The sequence below is a fragment of the Eptatretus burgeri genome, chromosome 12 (genome assembly GCF_056783735.1).
Source record: "Eptatretus burgeri isolate ZD-2024b chromosome 12, Ebu_testis_v1, whole genome shotgun sequence".
Lineage (NCBI taxonomy): Eukaryota > Metazoa > Chordata > Myxini > Myxiniformes > Myxinidae > Eptatretus > Eptatretus burgeri.
Genome location: NC_140972.1, coordinates 3,945,338 through 3,963,664, shown reverse-complemented (window position 1 = coordinate 3,963,664; position 18,327 = coordinate 3,945,338). Strand labels below are relative to the sequence as shown.

Genomic DNA, 18,327 nt, shown 5'->3' with positions numbered 1-18,327 from the left:
CCAATCCCTAAACCATGATATTTTCAAGCCCTATTAACTCCCCCCCCCTCACCACCCAAATTTCCAGCTTTTTTTCTTCCTGAGTTTTCTTGTCTTCAGATATTGTTCAACCCTGCCCCTCATTTTTATACGCATCCTTTGTTTGTCCATCTTCGTCTATTATGTCCCATAGTCTTGCTGTTGCCCCCCCCAACCCCACCCCTCACTCTTTAAGTTGTTAATTTTGTTGTGTTGCAAAAAACAGTATTGGGTGAAGCAATCGTGATGATTTATTTGTTCAACAACCTATTCATAGTCCAGGACATTTTTAAGCTCGAAATACGTCCACTTGTACTCCCTGGTGACGACAGCAGCAGAGTGTTATGGTGTTGTTTCCATGTAAGACACAATGGTTATTTGGTTTTAATCATTGGAGCTACTGATCGATATGAAACCAATTTCGTTATGTTTAAAAATGGCACATTTATTCATCGAACATGATATTCACCGCAAAGAATAGTTCCATATAGATTCCTCTGGAAACAAGATTACACATTTGGTCTCATTGGATATTTAAATAAGCCATTTATTGAGGGTCATATGAAGGAAAAATGGCATCAGACACAATAGGTTTGGTAAAAGAAAGAGAAAAAGAAACATCACCATTTATTTATTTACTTATTTATTTCTAACGCATTGGAAAACCCCCATCAAAACAAAACTAGCACAGAACATCAAAAAAGGTGGCAAGGCCTGTGGGTTGGGGCTAAAACACAGGTGAAGACACTTTAAATCCAGTCCACACACCGTGTGTGTGTGCCGAGACAACAACATACAAAATAACATGGCACCTGCCACATCAACACATTCCAAACGAGCGATTGGGTCTCTCACATCGAAGGCCCATAAACATGTGGTCGCTATTTACAGTAGAAGCAGCGCTCAACCAAGTTCAAAGTTATTTCACATCAAAACAGAGTAATTGCTCAGTGATTGCAACCAATGCACGGCAGGGTATTGCAGGGTTCGAGCACGCGCGGCACATTGTCCTGTTGGAATTGCCTCTTTGGATGCCAGTTTGGCGCACAGCTAAATACCACAAAAACTGCACACCAAATTTGTAATATGAGATTATAGCAAAATGTGGTTAATAATCATCAATACAGAAACTACCGCTTATACGATGGCAGGAATAGAGGAAGTTAAGGAAAGATCCCTTCTTTGAAAATATCAAAATAAGACTTTTCCTTCATTGACACCAGCTTGAAAGTATCGACGAACTGGAAATTAGGTGAGGGAAGGTTATTCGAGTGGCAAGAGTGGTTGCACTACTCATTTGAGCAATTTAAAGGTGTTGAGAAGAGCTCCATGATACATTCCAGCTGAACGATGAATTACTGGAAGAATGTTTCCAGCTCGAACGTTGGGTTTGCGTGGCAACACTATCTATCCTATTGCAAATACGGAAGGATTTAAGTGAATCCGATTTGATCCTTTAAATAAGTTTTTTTTACGTACGTATAATATTTCCCGTCTTTCTTAAGTGGCAGCGACATTGGAAGTCCGTTTTAAGTGAGGTGTCGTAGCAATGCTTTTGCGTTGTCCGACTGTAGTACAACTCAAGACTAGCCATTTGAGTGCAGCAGGTAGCCGGACAACTTTGCAGGTCAAGCATCGACTTCTCATATAGGATTGCTGCGTTTTAAATAAATAGGGATGTGAAAGGACCAAAAAACTCGGATGAGGGTTTTCCGCTATCACTGTGTTTGCAAGCATTGATAAGTCAGTACTGGATTGCAGAAGATAATTGAAGTTAAAGTTCATTTTATGAGGTAACTAATTGTGCGAGGTGGAAAGAAACTCGAAAAAAAAAAAACAAAAGCAAATTCTTGCTTGGGAATGGATCGGTCGATCCAAACACAAATGTTACATCCAAAATGTTGACCTCATCATGAAGAGCATGTGAATGGGCTAACACACTCCACGACCAACACCAAACAAGCCACTCGTCACCCCAGCGATTTCTACAAAAACGAAATAATCTCCAAGTTAAAGTGCTAACAGTTAACTGTACGACAATAAGATGATTGTCACACACACATACAAAATGCCACAAGGTACATGGGTAATAAGAGACAGTAGGAATGCATCATCTTTAAAATCTCACAATGCACTGAACTGTTTGGGAAAATACAATTCCCATCTCGTCTGCAATCTGTGACAACTAATTGAGGCAAGGAGTAATTAATGCAATTTCATTTCTTTTTCTGTCTTTTTTTTGTGTGTCTCCACATCTCCCTTAACCAAAACTTTTCGCACCAGAATGAGGAAGAGGCCACATGAGTAGGAGTACAGACGGCGCAAATTATCTCGCAATCAAAGGCACAGGAAAGGCAAGCGGTGCACAGTGAGACAAGAGGCTGGGCTTTGGAACTGTGGAGGCTTGAGAGAGAGAGAGAGAGAGAGAGACACAGAGAAAGAGAAAGAAAGACAGAGACACACACAGAGAGAGGAAAGGTGTTCTTATCCAATTAACAGGAGAGGTCTCAATGACACCGTTTGCCTGTATAAGCAGATTCTGATGTCAAAACAAACAGAGATCACAATGGCATTCAGGGTCACAAGTTAGTGTTCACACTTTCTTCAAACTCGGAGTAGTAATTTAATTAACGATACAGCATTACTGTACCATTGTTAACTGGGGCAACATAGCAATTGCAAACTTGCAGCGTTTCCTTCTCTCCATAATGCACTTGTACAGGCCAAGCATTCCCAATCAAATCCCATCATAGAACACCCTTCTGTCATTTACCTTTTCTCTTTCATGGCATGTGTGCATACCTCCAGCCCACAAGCTTGGAATGTGAGAATGAATGAAAAATGGTTTGGTAGGCACATACAAGGCTCTTGTTTTTTAGAAATTGTTATTCTGTGCTCCATGTCAAGAGGGCTTCGTAATCATTGAGAATTGATCAATTTGAGATTGCTTGGCCGATTTTAGTTGCTATTCATTAGAAGAGTTAATATGTTTTTTTTTTTTTTTGTTTTTTTTAAACCTCAGACCAATGATATCAAATCACAAATTCAATTGTGAACAACTCACTTCTTAGCGATTCTGGCAGCTGGCAAATAATACCAATTAAAGTGAGCAATAATCGTAATAATGAATAGGATGGTCTCAGCTACGTGGTGGACATGATGAGGATGAAAGGACCATCCAGTGCCCCCCACGTATTTGAGAACAGGTACAATGGAGTAATCAAAGGTGATTGTTAAAAATATTCTGCTGCCGCTGATGAAGACGCTGTCAATGATCATCCTCATGATGAAATTACGAACGAGATGATCTTTTGAAGCCAAAGAGCATCGCAGATTCTTTATGCATAATGCTCAGGTCAAATGGTTCAGCTAGACTAATGGCCTGGGCCCGACATGAAACCTCCATTGTGCTGGAGTTTCTTCAATCAGAATTACAAATACTTTCACAAAGGCAGTCCTTTTAAAGCAGGTTTAAATCAGGAATGTGAAAGTATTGAAAGGGTTTTTCGAACAACAATGCAAGTCACCCAGTGGAGCGGTCATCTCAAGCAAAATGCTAAATCTCTTTACATGTTGAGCACAGAGAACTTTGTAATAATGACAATAATAACACCACCACCAACAACATTTATAAACGATGAGGAAATACAATAATGATTATAAAAACGATTACTTCAAATCAATGGGGAACCATTTTGGAAAAAACAAAATTATTTCTTCCACAAGGTATAAACAATCCAAGGTCATGGAGGTGCCCAGAAACAGGTGGCGGGGGTCAGCAGAAAGAGCATCGTATCGCGTGGAAAGCAAATGGTCATTCGCTTGGCGGTGCCTTTCCAAAGGTTGCGAATGTCTGTTTTTCAGCACGGCGTTCAAGCGTGCCACAGGCGTTCTGCATGCGCCCGGCACGTTCGCTCGCTATTGCTCCTGGCACACGATGCATTGTGTGTGAGTTTTGTTCTCCACAAGTTGTCAACTGCTCGGCCTCGGAGCTTCCTGCCGGCACGCCACGGGCTCGTCCCAAGGTACTGTCGCCATGTAGCATGGCAGGCGTCGGACGGGCAACGACCTCCATCTCTCTGTCGAGCGCAGGACTAAGCTCTCGACTACAATCCGCAGCCATTTTTGGTGCCTGACCCTCTTTAAAGCATGATGTGATATCAGCAGATGGTTTGAGTATGGCCTCAGGTGGCATCCAGCAACGGTCGGAGTGGCCGAGGACACGACATTCAGCTGTGCAGTGTGCATGCACACGAGCTTCACCTGTCAAATTAAAAACATCGTCAGGTGTTGTTAGAAATGCTCGAGAGAATGAAGGTAAGACATTCTGAAATTTTTTAAGTATTGACAAAACAGAGGCAATGTGCATTAGTACTACGTGTTGATTGCCACTCATCTGCTTGATAGGAGGCTCTCTATCTCTGTCATGACATATGTATATTCCCCTCCACTACAGACGATGCATCTCAACCTTCACACGATACTTTAGCGAGTACACAACAAATTAACAGCCATTTCTTTGAAATAATCAATCAATAAACAAGTGAAGTTAGGCAGACACATCGTGTTCAGACTACACAGCATGACTACATGCACCACCAACAAATAAATATTTGTCCACCGAAGAGTCTTAGATATGACGTGGCTTTCAATAGAAACAATGCACACGACGTGTACCCTGGTCAGAATGTCCTGTTACAGAAATGGGAAATTTATTAATTACCTTTCCCGAGTTGCTTACTACATTTCAGTTATTCTTGCACTTTGTTCCTTCATATTCATGTGCATTTCACTCATTATGACACTCAATCTTAAGTATTCAGAAAATATCCAGAATACAGAACGTATACCTTGACAGTGTTGCCTGGATATGAATCTATCTATAATTCCAGCAATCTCTGTGTGTCTGTCTGTCTGTCTGCGACCGCCGTTGCTCGACGACCGCCGGTCCGATCTCATTGAAACTTGCCAGGAATATTGCCGGGGACCCGCGGATGTGCCTTTTCAAGGTTTGATATCGATCGGACGAGCGGTTCCCAAGTTATGGCCACTTATCTGTCGACCAATGACAGGACACGTTGCTATGACATCACAATTAATGTTTATTTATTTATTATAATTTTTTTTGCACGATTGACGGTCCGATCTGATTGAAACTTGCCAGGAATATTGCTGGGGACCCGCAGATGTGCCTTTTCGAGGTTTGATATTAATCAGACGAGCGGTTTCCAAGTTACGGCCATTTATCTGTCGACCAATATCTGCGAGAGAGGGGGGACGGGAGAGGGTGGGATGAGAGTGGGGGCGAGAGAGGAGGGGAGAGAGGAAGGGCGAGACTGGGGGAGGGGAGGGGGTATGAGGGGGGTGTGAGAGTGGGGGCGAGAGAGGAGGGGGAGAGAGGAGGGGTGAGACTAGGGGTGAGGGGGAGAGAGGAGGAATAGAGGAGGGGTGAGACTAGGGGTGAGAGGGGGGTGAGAGAGAGGGGGCGTCAATTCAAGAGAGTGGGAGAAAGGAGGAGGCGAGAGGGGGGGGTGAGACGAGGCGGGGGCGAGTGAGAGGGGGCGTCACAATTCTTCTTCATTTGATATGACGTCACAATTGACACTGGAGACCTGAATATGTTTCCCAAGTTATGGCCATTTATGATACGGTTGGTCCGATCTAATTGAAATAATGCCCCAATCCAGTCATCGATTACGCCCCTACGGGCCGGTACTGGTAACTAGAATTTCATCTTTCCCTGACACTCCGACCTCATACATTGCAGCAGGATTTGTGGGCTTGTAAAAATTAATAAAACAGGAAAGCAAAATTTGACACGAGGGTAAACCCATTGAGCTGTATATATAACTGGAGCAAATCTGCAGCACGCATACACTTCCAGAGCCAGGCAGCCACCATGTTCGAATACCCTTCCCTCGCAATAACGCGAGAGGTAAAGACATAGTCAAAACTACAATGGCACTCGGTAGAGCGCATACCTCCACCCCATAATGCCTGATCCACGAGACCATATCTGGCCCGATACATTTTTGAGATATCATGCTAAATATCGTTTTTGAGCCCTATCTCTCAATGGTGAAGAATCACTTAAAATTTCTACTAGTCGGATCCGGATTCGGATCTTCACCAAATCGAAGCAATTTGTCGTGGTCACACACCCAACCTGTCCACCAAGTTTCATCCAAATCCGTCCACAGCTTTTTGAGATATCGTGCTATATACTGGTTTTGCCCTATCTCTCAATGGTGAAGAATCACCTAAAAAACTCGAAGGGTACTCGGTAGAGCGTATACGCCACGTAATGCTTGATCCATGAGAACATATCGGGCCCAATACATTTTTGAAGTATCATATTATACAGTACTATATCATTTTTGGGCCAATCTCTCAATGATCAAGAATCACTTTAAAAATTAAATAACTCGTATCCAGATCTTCACCAAAATCGAATCTATTCGTCCGTGTGACACACCCAATCTGTCCACCAAGTTTCATCTGAATCCGTCCACAACTTATTGAGATATCACGCTATATATCTGTTTCGTCCTATCTCTCAATGGTGAAAAATCACTGAGAAAATTATCAGATCCGGATCGAGGTCCTTATCTTCACTAAAATTGAACCAATTCTTCCTTGTCACACACCCAACATGTCCACCAAGTTTCATCCGAACCCATCAACACATTTTTGAGATATCCTGCTTTATATCATTTTTGACCTGATCTCTCAATGGTGAAGAATCACTTTAAAAATTCTAGTATCTGGATCTGAACCCGGATCTTCACCAAAATCTAATCAGTTCGGCCTTGCCACACAATGAACCTGTTCACAAAATTTCATCCGGATCCGTGCGCAACTTTTTGACATATCCTGTGCACAAACAGACAGAAAGGGGTGAAAACATAATCTCCTTCACCTTCGATGGCAGAGGTAATAAAAACTGACTTAAAACTTTAAAAAACCCCAGTTTGCTTTGAATGTTCGCTTTCCATCAACCATTCTTTTTTTCCAACTTCAGTGCCAACTCACTCCTCTCACCCCTCACTCTCAAAGCAACCATCCCACTCTTCTCCCTCCAAGCCTCCCTCCCACCTCTCTCTCAAAAACTCCCCCCTCACCTTTCTCCCACCATTCATCCCCCTCACTCATCCTTCCCAAAGTTGCCCCCCCCTCCCATCCACAAAGCTGCCTCCTTCCACTGCCCTCTCATCTCCATCTCTTCACTCCACCTCCTCAAATCCTCAACTGCCTTCTTCCCCCTCTCTTGTCCCCCCTCTCCCCCAGCACCACAGAGCCTTTTCTCCTTCTCATTCGGCCCCTCCTCTCGCTATTCTGCAATCCCCCACACTCTTTCAACAACACTCCTTACCTCCTCCCCTCGTCCCTTGTCCTACCCTCCCCCCCACCCCCTGCACCCAAAGCTTCCTCCCCTACCTCTTCATTAAAAGTATGGACCTCATATCCGGGGCCTTCGCTCAAACCTTTCAGATCTTTCCATACAGGTTGCCACTGACAAACCAGACATAATCTGCCTAACAGAAACTTTCCTCCCCCAAGACGTGTCTGACTCCCAAGTATCTCTCCCTGGTTACTCCCTCTTACGGTATGACAGACCTGAGCCTTGCCCTGGTGGAGGAGTTGCTCTCTTCATCAGACTCTATTCCTCACTCTCCATGCACTGCCCTCACTCCCCCACACTGCCAGGAATACCTCTGGCTACAGCTTCCCTCCACTCCCACCTCATGTTTATATGTGTACTGTACCATCCACCTTACAGCGATGACTCCATCTACACCTCACTATCTGAAAACATGGACCAACTTCTATCTTCTCATCCAAACTCTCTAACTCATATGTGGTGACTTAAATTGTCATCATGCCATTTGGCTAGGTGTGGGTACCTCTCTCACCTGTCATGGCACCTCAGCAAAAGCTTTCTGCGACTCTTTGGGACTGACTCAATCGGTCAACTTCCCGACCCGGATCTCAATCAATGGTACTCCATCTCTTCTGGATCTGATTTTGACAAATTTCCCTGACAATATCTGCTGCTCTTACTCCGCTCCAATTGGTTCTTCTGACCACGTCCTTGTCAAAGTGGACATCTCTCTGGCTGTTATGAGAGAACCACCTCACCGCCGTCGAGTCTGGCATTTCACTCAAGCCGACTGGCAGGGTCTCCGAGCAGCCATCAAACTTACAGACTGGTCTCCTATCGCTACTTTCTCCAACATCAACTCATCCTGGGAATTTTTTTCAAAGAAAGTTGCTCTCCCTCATGCACGGATGTATCCCCTCTCGTCTTCAGTTGTCTTACGCTTCCTCCCGCCCTTGGTTCACTGAAGCTTGTGGTGAGACAGTGGTCCTGAAACAACTTGCCTTTGCCTCATGGAAAGCAAACCCAACTGAGGGCAATCTCAGTTCCTTCCATAAAGCTTGGAACAAGTGTGTATCTACCCTCAGGAGAGCCAGAAAACAACATCTTTCTCATCTCAAGTCTGAACTCTCAAACCTCTCTCCCTCCTCAAAATCCTGGTGGTGTCGAATCAAATCTGTTTCTGGTGGATGTTCTCCCTCCATCCCCTTCCTTACCTCAAATGGCCGCACTGCTGATAACGCACGTGAAAAAGCTGAATGACTAAACTCGGTGATTGCAGCTAAATCTTGTGTCCAAAACCCATTGCTTTCTCTTCCCACCTTACCCAGTCGCACCCAACTGTCCCTGGACTCTGTGTCCTTTTCTCCTGACAAGGTGGAGAGCTTTCTGTCAAACCTCGACTCAGATTCTGCAACCGGTCCAGACGGCATCAGCCCACGTGTCCTCAAAGCCTGCTCCTCTCCTCTTGCTCACCCTCTCTCTGTTCTATTCACCCTCTCATTTGCTCAAGGCCATCTGCCATCTGCTTGGAAATCAGCAAACATCACTGCCCTGCACAAAAAGGGTGCAAAAACAGATCCCTGCAACTACAGACCAATCAGCCTTCTCCCAATCATCAGCAAGGTTATGGAATCCATCATCGCTTCAGACATCAAATCCTTCCTCCTCTCCAATGGCTTGATTTCTGATCATCAATTTGGTTTCAGACCAGGTCACTCTGCCCTGGATAAGCTGCTTCTGCTCTCCCAACAATGGATGGAAGCCCTTAATGCCAGACAGGAAATCCGAGCCGTATCTCTGGATATATCACGTGCTTTTGACAGTCTGGCACCCTGCCCTACTCACCAAACTCTCTTCCTACTAGTACGTGCCCGTAAAAAAAAATAATAATAATAATAATCATAATAATAAACTAGAACTGCCACTTTATAACTGCTGGCAGTGATGACCGGGTACCCAGAAGTGTCCGCCTTTGACACAACTGATACAACATGAGACTTAAATCAGAGTCGCAAAGTTTTGCGTTGATAGGATAAGCGGTGCCAGAGAAAACATTATTTAATGGTGATACAAACACAGGCCTGCTTCGAGACGGCGCTGAACAGACGAGTTACGAACCAGGCAGCACAAAACGTTCAATTTCGTTATTACTGGCGACCAGATTCAAATAATTAAATAATTCTGGCTGCCAAACCACACGGCCGATCAGGTTGAAATTTTAAACTTTTGTTTCACATGTAGCCTAAATTATAAATATGAAGTTTCGCATATATAGAAGTAGTGGTTCCAGAGTAAACATGAATTAATATTTATCCTTCAATCTAAGATGGCGGCCAAACCATGTAACTTGTGAGCTGAAAATTTTTACCATGTATGCAGATATCATGGAGGATGACAGACGCAAATTTTCGCTTCGATAGGTTAAGCAGTTCCAGAGAAAACATTATTTAATATTTTTCTTAAATTCAACATGGCTGCCAAACCATGTGACCTATCAATTAGAAATTAACAAACTTGTATTCCCTACTCATGTGCAATAGGGGTGTGAAGTTTCCCCTTGATCAGATCAGGTGTTCTGGAGAAGAAGATGTTTGAAGGTTTTAAGGTAAATTCAAGATGGCCGCCAAACCATGTGACCAATCAAGAACAAATTAACAAACTTGAGAAAGGACCTCATGGGGAATATATGTGTGAAGTTTCGGCTTAATCTGTCTTGCCTTTCTGGAGAAGAAGATTTTTAAAATTTATTCATTTTCAATCCAAGATGGCTGACGAACCATGTGACCTATGACATCACAAATTTAGATTCTGCTTCCAACTGGGTATTGGAACACGTTTATGAAGTTTCGTGTTAATCGGTAAAGGTGCGTTTTTCTATCCAAGATGGCCGCCAAACCATGTGACGTGTGACATCATAATTTTTACCACGCGTGTATACACGACGTTAGATGATAATTGCAAACTTTCGATTCGTTAGGTTAAGCGGTTCCAGAGAAAACATTATTTAATATTTTTCTTAAATCCAAGATGGCGGCCAAACCATGTGACTTATCAATTCGAAATTAACAAACTTATCTCGCCTTCTTGTCCCGAATATAGTTCTGAAATCTCCCCTTCATTGGGCCAACGCTTCTGGAGAAGAAGATGTTTGAAGGTTTTCGGGTTTTTTCAAGATGGCCGCCAAACCATGTGACCGATCAAGAACAAATTAACAAACTTGAGAAAGGACCTCATGGGGAATATATGTGTGAAGTTTCGTCTTCATCTGTCTTGCCCATCTGGAGAAGAAGATTTTTAAAATTTATTCATTTTCAATCCAAGATGGCTGCCGAACCTTGTGACCTATGATATCATAAATTTAAATTCTGCTTTCCCTCGTCGACCCGAACAACTGTGTGAAGTTTCGTGTAAATCGGATAAGGTCTATTTTTCTATCCAAGATGGCCGCCAAACCATGTGACTTCTGAGGTAAATTTTTTTTACCATGTATGCAGACCTGAGGGAGGAAGGCACTTGCAAATTTTCGCTTCGATGGCTTGTGAAATTCCAGAGAAAACATTATTTAATATTTTCTTAAATCCAACATGGCGGCCAAACCACGTGACCTATCACTTCGAAATTAACAAACTTGCATCGCATGCATGTCACGAATATAGTTCTGAAATCTCGCCTTCATTGGACCAGCGCTTCTGGAGAAGAAGATGTTTGAAGGTTTTAGGGTTTTTTCAAGATGGCCGCCAAACCATGTGACGTATCAACAACAAATTAACAAACTTGAAAGAGGACCTCAGGGCGAATGTGTGTGTAAAGTTTCGCCTCAATCTGCACAGCCGTTCTGGAGAAGAAGATTTAAAAAAAAAAAAACACTAAAAAAACAAGATGGCGGCCGAATTACGTCACCGATGACGTCAAAATATTTTTTTTCTACGATTAATTTTTGTGTAGATGATGCTCAAGAAATTTCAAATTTTTGCCATGTGGCGTTCTACTTGACGAATTTTTACTGGGATACCTCTTCACTGATGACGTCACGAAAAATCACACGTATTCCCGAGAGGGAGCTTGTTCAAATGTATCAAGCGAAATTTTTTTACCCTAGAAGGTTTCCGAGATACAGAGGTCCAAAGTTTATCTATTTTTTCAAGATGGCGCCCGTACCACGTGACCTATGACGTCATAATTATCAATTATGTATGCTATCAAAAAAGATACATATTTGGTGAAAATTTTGTGTCGATTGGTCTTACCATTTCTGAGAAAATGGCATTTAAAGCGAAAAAAATTGGAAATTTTGCAAATTTACGGCGGAAGAAAAATAATAATAAACAGAAGAAAAACAATAGGTTATCCAGTCCATTTGACTGGATACCCTAATAAGTAAACCACACAGGCCGTTTCTTCGCTCTCACGTGCCCGTACGTGCGTGATCCCGAAGTTCGATATTATTCGCAATTTCTTTTTAATACCCAATTATTCATTTAGCGCCAACGTATTTTACCTTTTCGCAATGTCGTGACAAGAAAAAACAAAAAGAGAAGAGAGAGAAAAAATTTACTTCCTGGTTCGGAGCATACCAGCACTCTGTTACCGAAATTTATACACCGTCTAATATGAAAATGATCATAACTTGGGCCATTGTGTTTATCTATAAATGCGCATAAGAAATCGAGAAATTATTAGAATACACGAAGTCATCACTCTCCGGAAGCCCGTACGTTGTAACCCGTAATGGGGAACGTGGCTGAGCTTCCCTTCCCCATCGGCCACGCCCACGCAACAACGTGTCTTCCCATTGGTTTGGTAAATAAATGGCCATCACTTGGGAAGCACTTGTCTGATTTAATATCAAACCTTGAAAAGGCACATCCTTAGGTCCCCAGCAATATACCTGGCAAGTTTCAATTAGATCGGACCAGAGGTTGTCGAGAAACAGCGGACACACACACACACACACACACACACACACACAGACACACACACACACACACACACACACACACACACACACACACACACACACACACACACACACACACACACACACACACACACACACACACACACACACACACACACACACACACACACTGCTGGAATTATAGATAGATGGTATCCAAGGCCATCTCCACTCATGGCTCGCAGACTTCTTCTCCTGTCGCAGTCAACGTGTGGCCCTAAATGGAGTTCTTTCATTCCCCCCCCCCCCCTTCCTGTCAGGGCTGGAGTTCCTCAAGGTGGTGTTCTGGGCCCTGTTCTTTTTCTGGTTTTCATCAATGATCTCTCCGACTCTGGAAAATCCTCTATATCTCTTTGCTGATGACTCCACCCTCTGCTGTTCCATCGGTCATCCCTCAGACCGGCAAGCAGCAGCTTCTTCGCTCACTGCTGATCTGGATAAAATCACAAACTGGTCCAACACGTGGAACATGTCTTTCAATCCGGACAAATCTCACACTCTCACTATGTCTCTTCGAAAGGACCGTTTAGAAAACCCCCCCATCCACTTTCTCAACAATCCTCTGGAAGAAGTCCTTTCTTTCAAGCTTCTGGGTCTCACTATCTGCCATGACCTTTCCTGGGAAAGCCACATTTCAAACCTCGCCTCCAAAGCCAGTCGCTGACTGGGAATCCTCCGTCGTGCAAAATCCTTCCTTGGCCCACCTGAGGTCCTGACCACTTACAAAGCTTTTGTCTGCAGCCTGAATGGGTACTGCTCTCCCCTCTGGGCTGGTGCTCCTGCCTCCCACCTTTCTCGGCTTCACGCTGTAGAAACCAGGGCATTTCGGATCATTGGCATCTCCCGCAATGAGGCTGAGTCTTTGGGCCTCTCACTCAATCACCACAGGTTGGTCGGTGGTCTGTCTGTCTTGTACCATCTCCTCTCCAGCCTCACCCCTCCTGCTCTCCCTGCGATTTGTCCCCACCACATTTCCGCAGGGAGCTCAAGGTCCACCAACAACCCCCTTCTAGTAAAACTACCAAAATCATGAATCACTTCTCACCTTCACTCTTTCATTCCTCTTTTTCCCTGCCTTTGGAATAAACTCCCTCACTCTATTCATTCCCATTCTTCCCTCCAGGCCTTCAAAACAGCTGTTCACCACCACCTCTTATCATCCCCCATCCAAATCCTCGATCTTTTCTACCCCCGATAATCTACCCAAGCCCACCTCCTTCAAATTCCCTGCTTTCCTTCCTTAAAGTCCCTGTAATGTCCATCTTCTATTCCCCATGTTCCCCGTCCAATCCCTCTCCCTTCCACAGATCTCCAAATGTCTATGTTCCCCACTGTTTTGTCCGTCCCACTCCCGCCCCTCCTGTCTCATGCCTCCCTTGATGTGCGTTGTGTGTTAGCTCTCATACGAGCCTTGACAAGGTATACAAAGAAAAAACCAATTGCTGCACCATAGTTCCAAGAAGGAAGCCAGACTTACACACACACACACACACACACACACACACACACACACACACACACACACACACACCAAAATAAGGACCAATTACTGCACTATAGTCCCAAAACAGAAAGCCAGACACAACAACACGTATATAAACACCACCCCCCCCTCCCACACAAACACCCAAACACAGATTTTCTAATGTACTGGTAAGAACTTATAAAAGCTATTATATTTGAAGTTATAACCTTAACTTGTAAACAATTTACTGATTTCCCAACTGCCCGGATCATCAGCTCAACACCATCAGCTGGACACTCGATTTATCATCGAGGTTTCCATCCTTTCATCCCAGAACTTCTCCAAACGGCGGATCCACAACCATGGTCGCAGGTCCACATCAGTAGATTACTCAACATCAATGGACCCACAACCTCAAAGTTGTGTCCAGATAGTCAGTCAACACAGCAATACAATATCCTGATACAAACTTATTTTCATCATGACTTGCATTGAAAGTATAACTACATATGACTAACTTGAATCATTCACGACTTTATATGTTAATAAATTAAGCGGTAAACACTTAACTTTGTAAGTAGGGGTTATATGGGGTTTCTGAGGCAACCATGCAAATGAAGGGGAAACTCTATGAATTGAACCCCGAAAACCCCTAAACTGGAGTCCAATTCCTCCCCCTCCCATACAAATGTATAGTCTAACTTTTCTGAAAACCCCTTAAAAAAACCTTAAACAGGAGAATGATTTTCTCCCATACAAGCTCATGTTAAATTGAGACTGTCTCAGGTCCCAAAAAACCCCATACAAATTAATAGGGGAAACTTTCTTGCTCAAGGCTTATTTGCTCAAAAGAGGAGAATGATTTTCTCTCCCCCTCTGACTCTTAGTCCATGGGGTCAAAAGAAGAGATCGATCTCTCTCCTATTACTTACTCCACTCAAAGAGTGATCCATTCGAGGAAGTATTCTGTGAGAGACAAGACCTCGTGGTTATATTTTAAATCAGAACACTAACAGGCTAATAAACCTGTTTTTTTTCAAAATCATTAAAAGTATTTTCATTTTCGAGTTAAAATAAGTTAGACTGCTTGAGAATGTATCGCCCACGTATTTCCCAAGTTGTCTTGCCCAAACCGTCATTTTCCATCTAGTACACACCCTGGAAATTCCAAAATTACATAATTCCACTTCCTCGAAGTTGCTTTAAAAGTCGACGATCACTCATGTACCGTTTGAAGGCTTTATAATTTTTCTCATCTTGTTCTATTGACAAAACGACTGAAACATGAACTATTTTTCATCTGATGAAGAGAGTCCTGAATCATCTGGAGAAGAATATTGGCAAGTTTGTGTATGCTTTCTCTGAGAATGAAAGTGATGCAACTGATTATTAATTAAATCACTGTATGATGAATTATTATTATTTGTTTTCTCCTAACAGCCGATCTTCATCACAAATCGTGTCTGTGGAGAACGATTTATTTGAATTACACAACGAATGGATACAGATGGACAATGTTATTCAAGAGATTTATTCCTTTCGTCTTCAATTGAAAGGAATCATTACCGACTGGGAAACATTGTTGACACCTACTCTAATCTTAAAAGGCCCGACTTCAAGGTGAAAAATACGCACGTGAATGTATGAGTTTGTGTGAGTGTCTGTTTATCTGCTTGTCTCTATCTTTCTATTTATCAATCTGTCTATATCTGTCTATATATCTCTGCTTGTCTCTGTCTATTTATTCATCTGCCTATATATGTCTATATGTCTCTGCTTGTCTCTGTCTATCTCTATTTCTCTAGAGTTTTGACACTTTTCAGTTTAAACCCCTGCCCGGATGAAACAAGCACACAAGTTAATCATCTGCGGGAATCTGACATGAAACTCAAGGCATTTGGCGCAGACTGCTTGGAAATATTACATATTTTTATAACTGAATATTTTATATTTTCAATGTTGTTTAATTTTAAATGCTTTCCTTACAATTATCCGATTCTTAACCACAAAAAAAGAATAAAGACATGAAAAGGAGGGGGGAGGGTAGGTGCGCACCCCCTCATCCCACCCCTCCCCTCCCCGTGTGTGTGTGGGGAGTGGGATGAGGGAGGTGGTGGGTCAAAGGTGGGGGCACACAGGGGAATGGGGGGGGGTGGGGTTTGGGTGGGCAAGGCTTGTGGGCAGGGTTTATGTGGGTGGGGTTTGTGTAGGCGGGCTTATGTGGGTGGGGCTTGTGTGGGTGGGGTTTATGTGGATGAGGTTTGTGTGGATCGATAGATGGATGGATGGGTGGAGCTTGTGTGGATGGGTGTAGAATTTTTTTTAAATGAAATAAACATGTTGTGTGTGGGGAACTAATTAATCACTAATTATGTGAATATGATGAATGTGGGTGGAGCTCGTGTGGGGTGGGGTTTGTGTGTGGAGCTCGTGTGGGGTGGGGTTTGTGTGTGGAGCTTGTGTGGGGTGGGGTTTGTGTGTGGAGCTTGTGTGGGTGGAGCTTGTGTGGGTGGAGCTTGTGTGGGTGGAGTCAAAAGGGGGCGGAGTCAAAAAATTAAATTTATCTTTGTCTTTTGTAATTCCTGTGAATAAAATGAACCTAAAATCTGTTCCCCTTCTAAATCATATACTTTATAAGTCCAATGAACTGTATCGATCACATCAACAATTTTTAAAAGTTCATTTTCCACCGCTTTGTATAACCCTTTTCAAAATGAGATTTCCATTGATATATTCTGACTAGATCACCAACTTTGAACTTAGGCTTTTTGACATTAATCTCTTTTTCATATTTTAATTTTGTAAATGTTTGATGGTTTTGTATTCGTTGACGTGTGAATCTTGTCATTATACTTATCTGCAATATCCTGAATAAAAGATGACCATTGTTGTGAACCGAGTTGTGTGAATTTTTTATATAGTCTCTCTTTTAAGGTACAATTAAAGCATTCAATAACAACGGCTTTTCCTTCATTAAAGGTACTGTATAATGTAATAGTCATTTTTTTTAGAATATTCATAAATGTCTTGTTATAAAACTGTCCACCCTCATCAGTCCACAATTTTTTAGGTTTTCACTTACTTTTATTAAATATCTATTGAAAGGCTAACACAAGAGCATTACCTGTTTTGTTTTTTTAAAGGGACAACCCACGCATATCTACTCCTCAAATCGATAACGGTTAAAGCATACTTGTACCCCTTATCATTATTGAGTTCAATCAAATCAGCGGACCAGATATAATCAACTTCCTTGGAATAAACCTTCCTTCTATGAAACTTTGTGAATATTGGTTTATGTAATTCATCAGCTAATTGTTCTTCAGTCTTAATGACATCATTAGAGCCTATAAGTTTTTTGAATTTCCAAGTTTCAATTTAGTACTGATCATCTTCTTCACGAAGAACCTATCAACTTTTTCTCTCAAGGTTGGATTTGTATCAGAGACAAATTATACAACATTTCTCTATCGGCTTCATGCTTTTCTTCCAAAGTTGTGGTATTCCCATAATCAATATCGGGCCTCATGCACACTTCATCTACCCTATTGATTGGTTTACTCCATGGTTGAGGATTGTCTGCCTCATCTAATCTTTTATCCAAGTCTGTGCCCAGACCACAGAAACAATACCCTGGTAGATGTAATTCCCATGGTATTCCAGTAGTTGTAAATTTACTTCCTGATAAAAACTTTTGTATATCTCCTCCGAGTTTGTGTTTGGAGATATATTGTTTTTTTTTTTTTGAACCACACACCGAACATGCACCTTTTTGTATAACCCTATTATTTTTACTTTTAAAATATGAGATATTTTTAGTATTAGTTTTCTTTTTACATTTGAAACAATAACTCATTTATTTATGAGAAAAATTCCTACAGAGTGCAAAAACCTTTTTAGTTTCCAACATGCACATTTGAATCTTAATCTTTAAAACATAAAGAATCCTTAGAAACGTCTTTACTCTCTCCTCCATTTATTTAAGAAAAAAATGAAAAACTTTAATTAAAGTCAATATCTTTCCCATCAAAATGATGTCAATAGTCTTGTCGAAAATATTTCTAATAGACTTGTCAATTCTTTGTTTTCCTCCTCGGTGCGTTGAGATTCATTTTCTGTAATACCTCCAATCTTTTTTAAATCTCACTGGTTTCCTGATTTTTATATTTATTTATTCTCTCTCTTCTCTCTTTCCTCCTCTCTCTTCTGTCTTTCCTCCTTCTCTCTTCTCTCTCTCCTCCTTCTCTCTCTTCTCCCTCTTTTCCTCCTCTTCTCTCTCTTCTTCTGTCTCAGTTTCTTCAACTCCTTCCTCGTCCCTTATTATCCTTGAATCACTTACACCCCATAGAATATCATACATATATTCATCAGAATTTCTTGTTATTCCTGTATCCAAAATAATTTTTTTACAACAGGAAACCAATAAAATTTCTTTTGAATTTCTAAAAGAGCCTTACGTTTTCTTAACTTTATAATTTTTTTCATCATTTAACATTTTAATTAAAT

General features: G+C 42.1%; 1 protein-coding gene and 1 long non-coding RNA gene across 11 annotated transcripts in view; one reads left to right on the top strand and one right to left on the bottom strand.

Annotated features, from left to right (window-relative positions):
* Positions 1 to 16,711, top strand: part of LOC147015004 (uncharacterized) — a 46,843-nt gene extending 30,132 nt beyond the window's left edge. Inside the window, exons 3-4 of one of the 2 annotated variants that reach the window (XR_015050187.1) lie at positions 15,262 to 15,441; positions 15,627 to 16,711. This is a non-coding gene — a long non-coding RNA (uncharacterized LOC147015004). Of the gene's footprint in view, positions 1 to 15,261 lie in introns of both variants that reach the window. The other variant, XR_015050186.1, reaches the window with a different exon arrangement.
* LOC147015001 (protocadherin-10-like) overlaps positions 542 to 18,327 on the bottom strand; it is a 592,231-nt gene continuing 574,445 nt past the window's right edge. For 8 of the 9 annotated variants that reach the window (XM_085849272.1, XM_085849275.1, XM_085849273.1 and 5 more), the window contains one exon: positions 542 to 4,281. In XM_085849272.1, coding sequence (XP_085705398.1) covers positions 3,833 to 4,281 — 449 coding nt within the window. In that variant the 3' untranslated portion in view covers positions 542 to 3,832. The remainder of the gene's footprint in view (positions 4,282 to 18,327) is intronic. The other variant, XM_085849281.1, reaches the window with a different exon arrangement.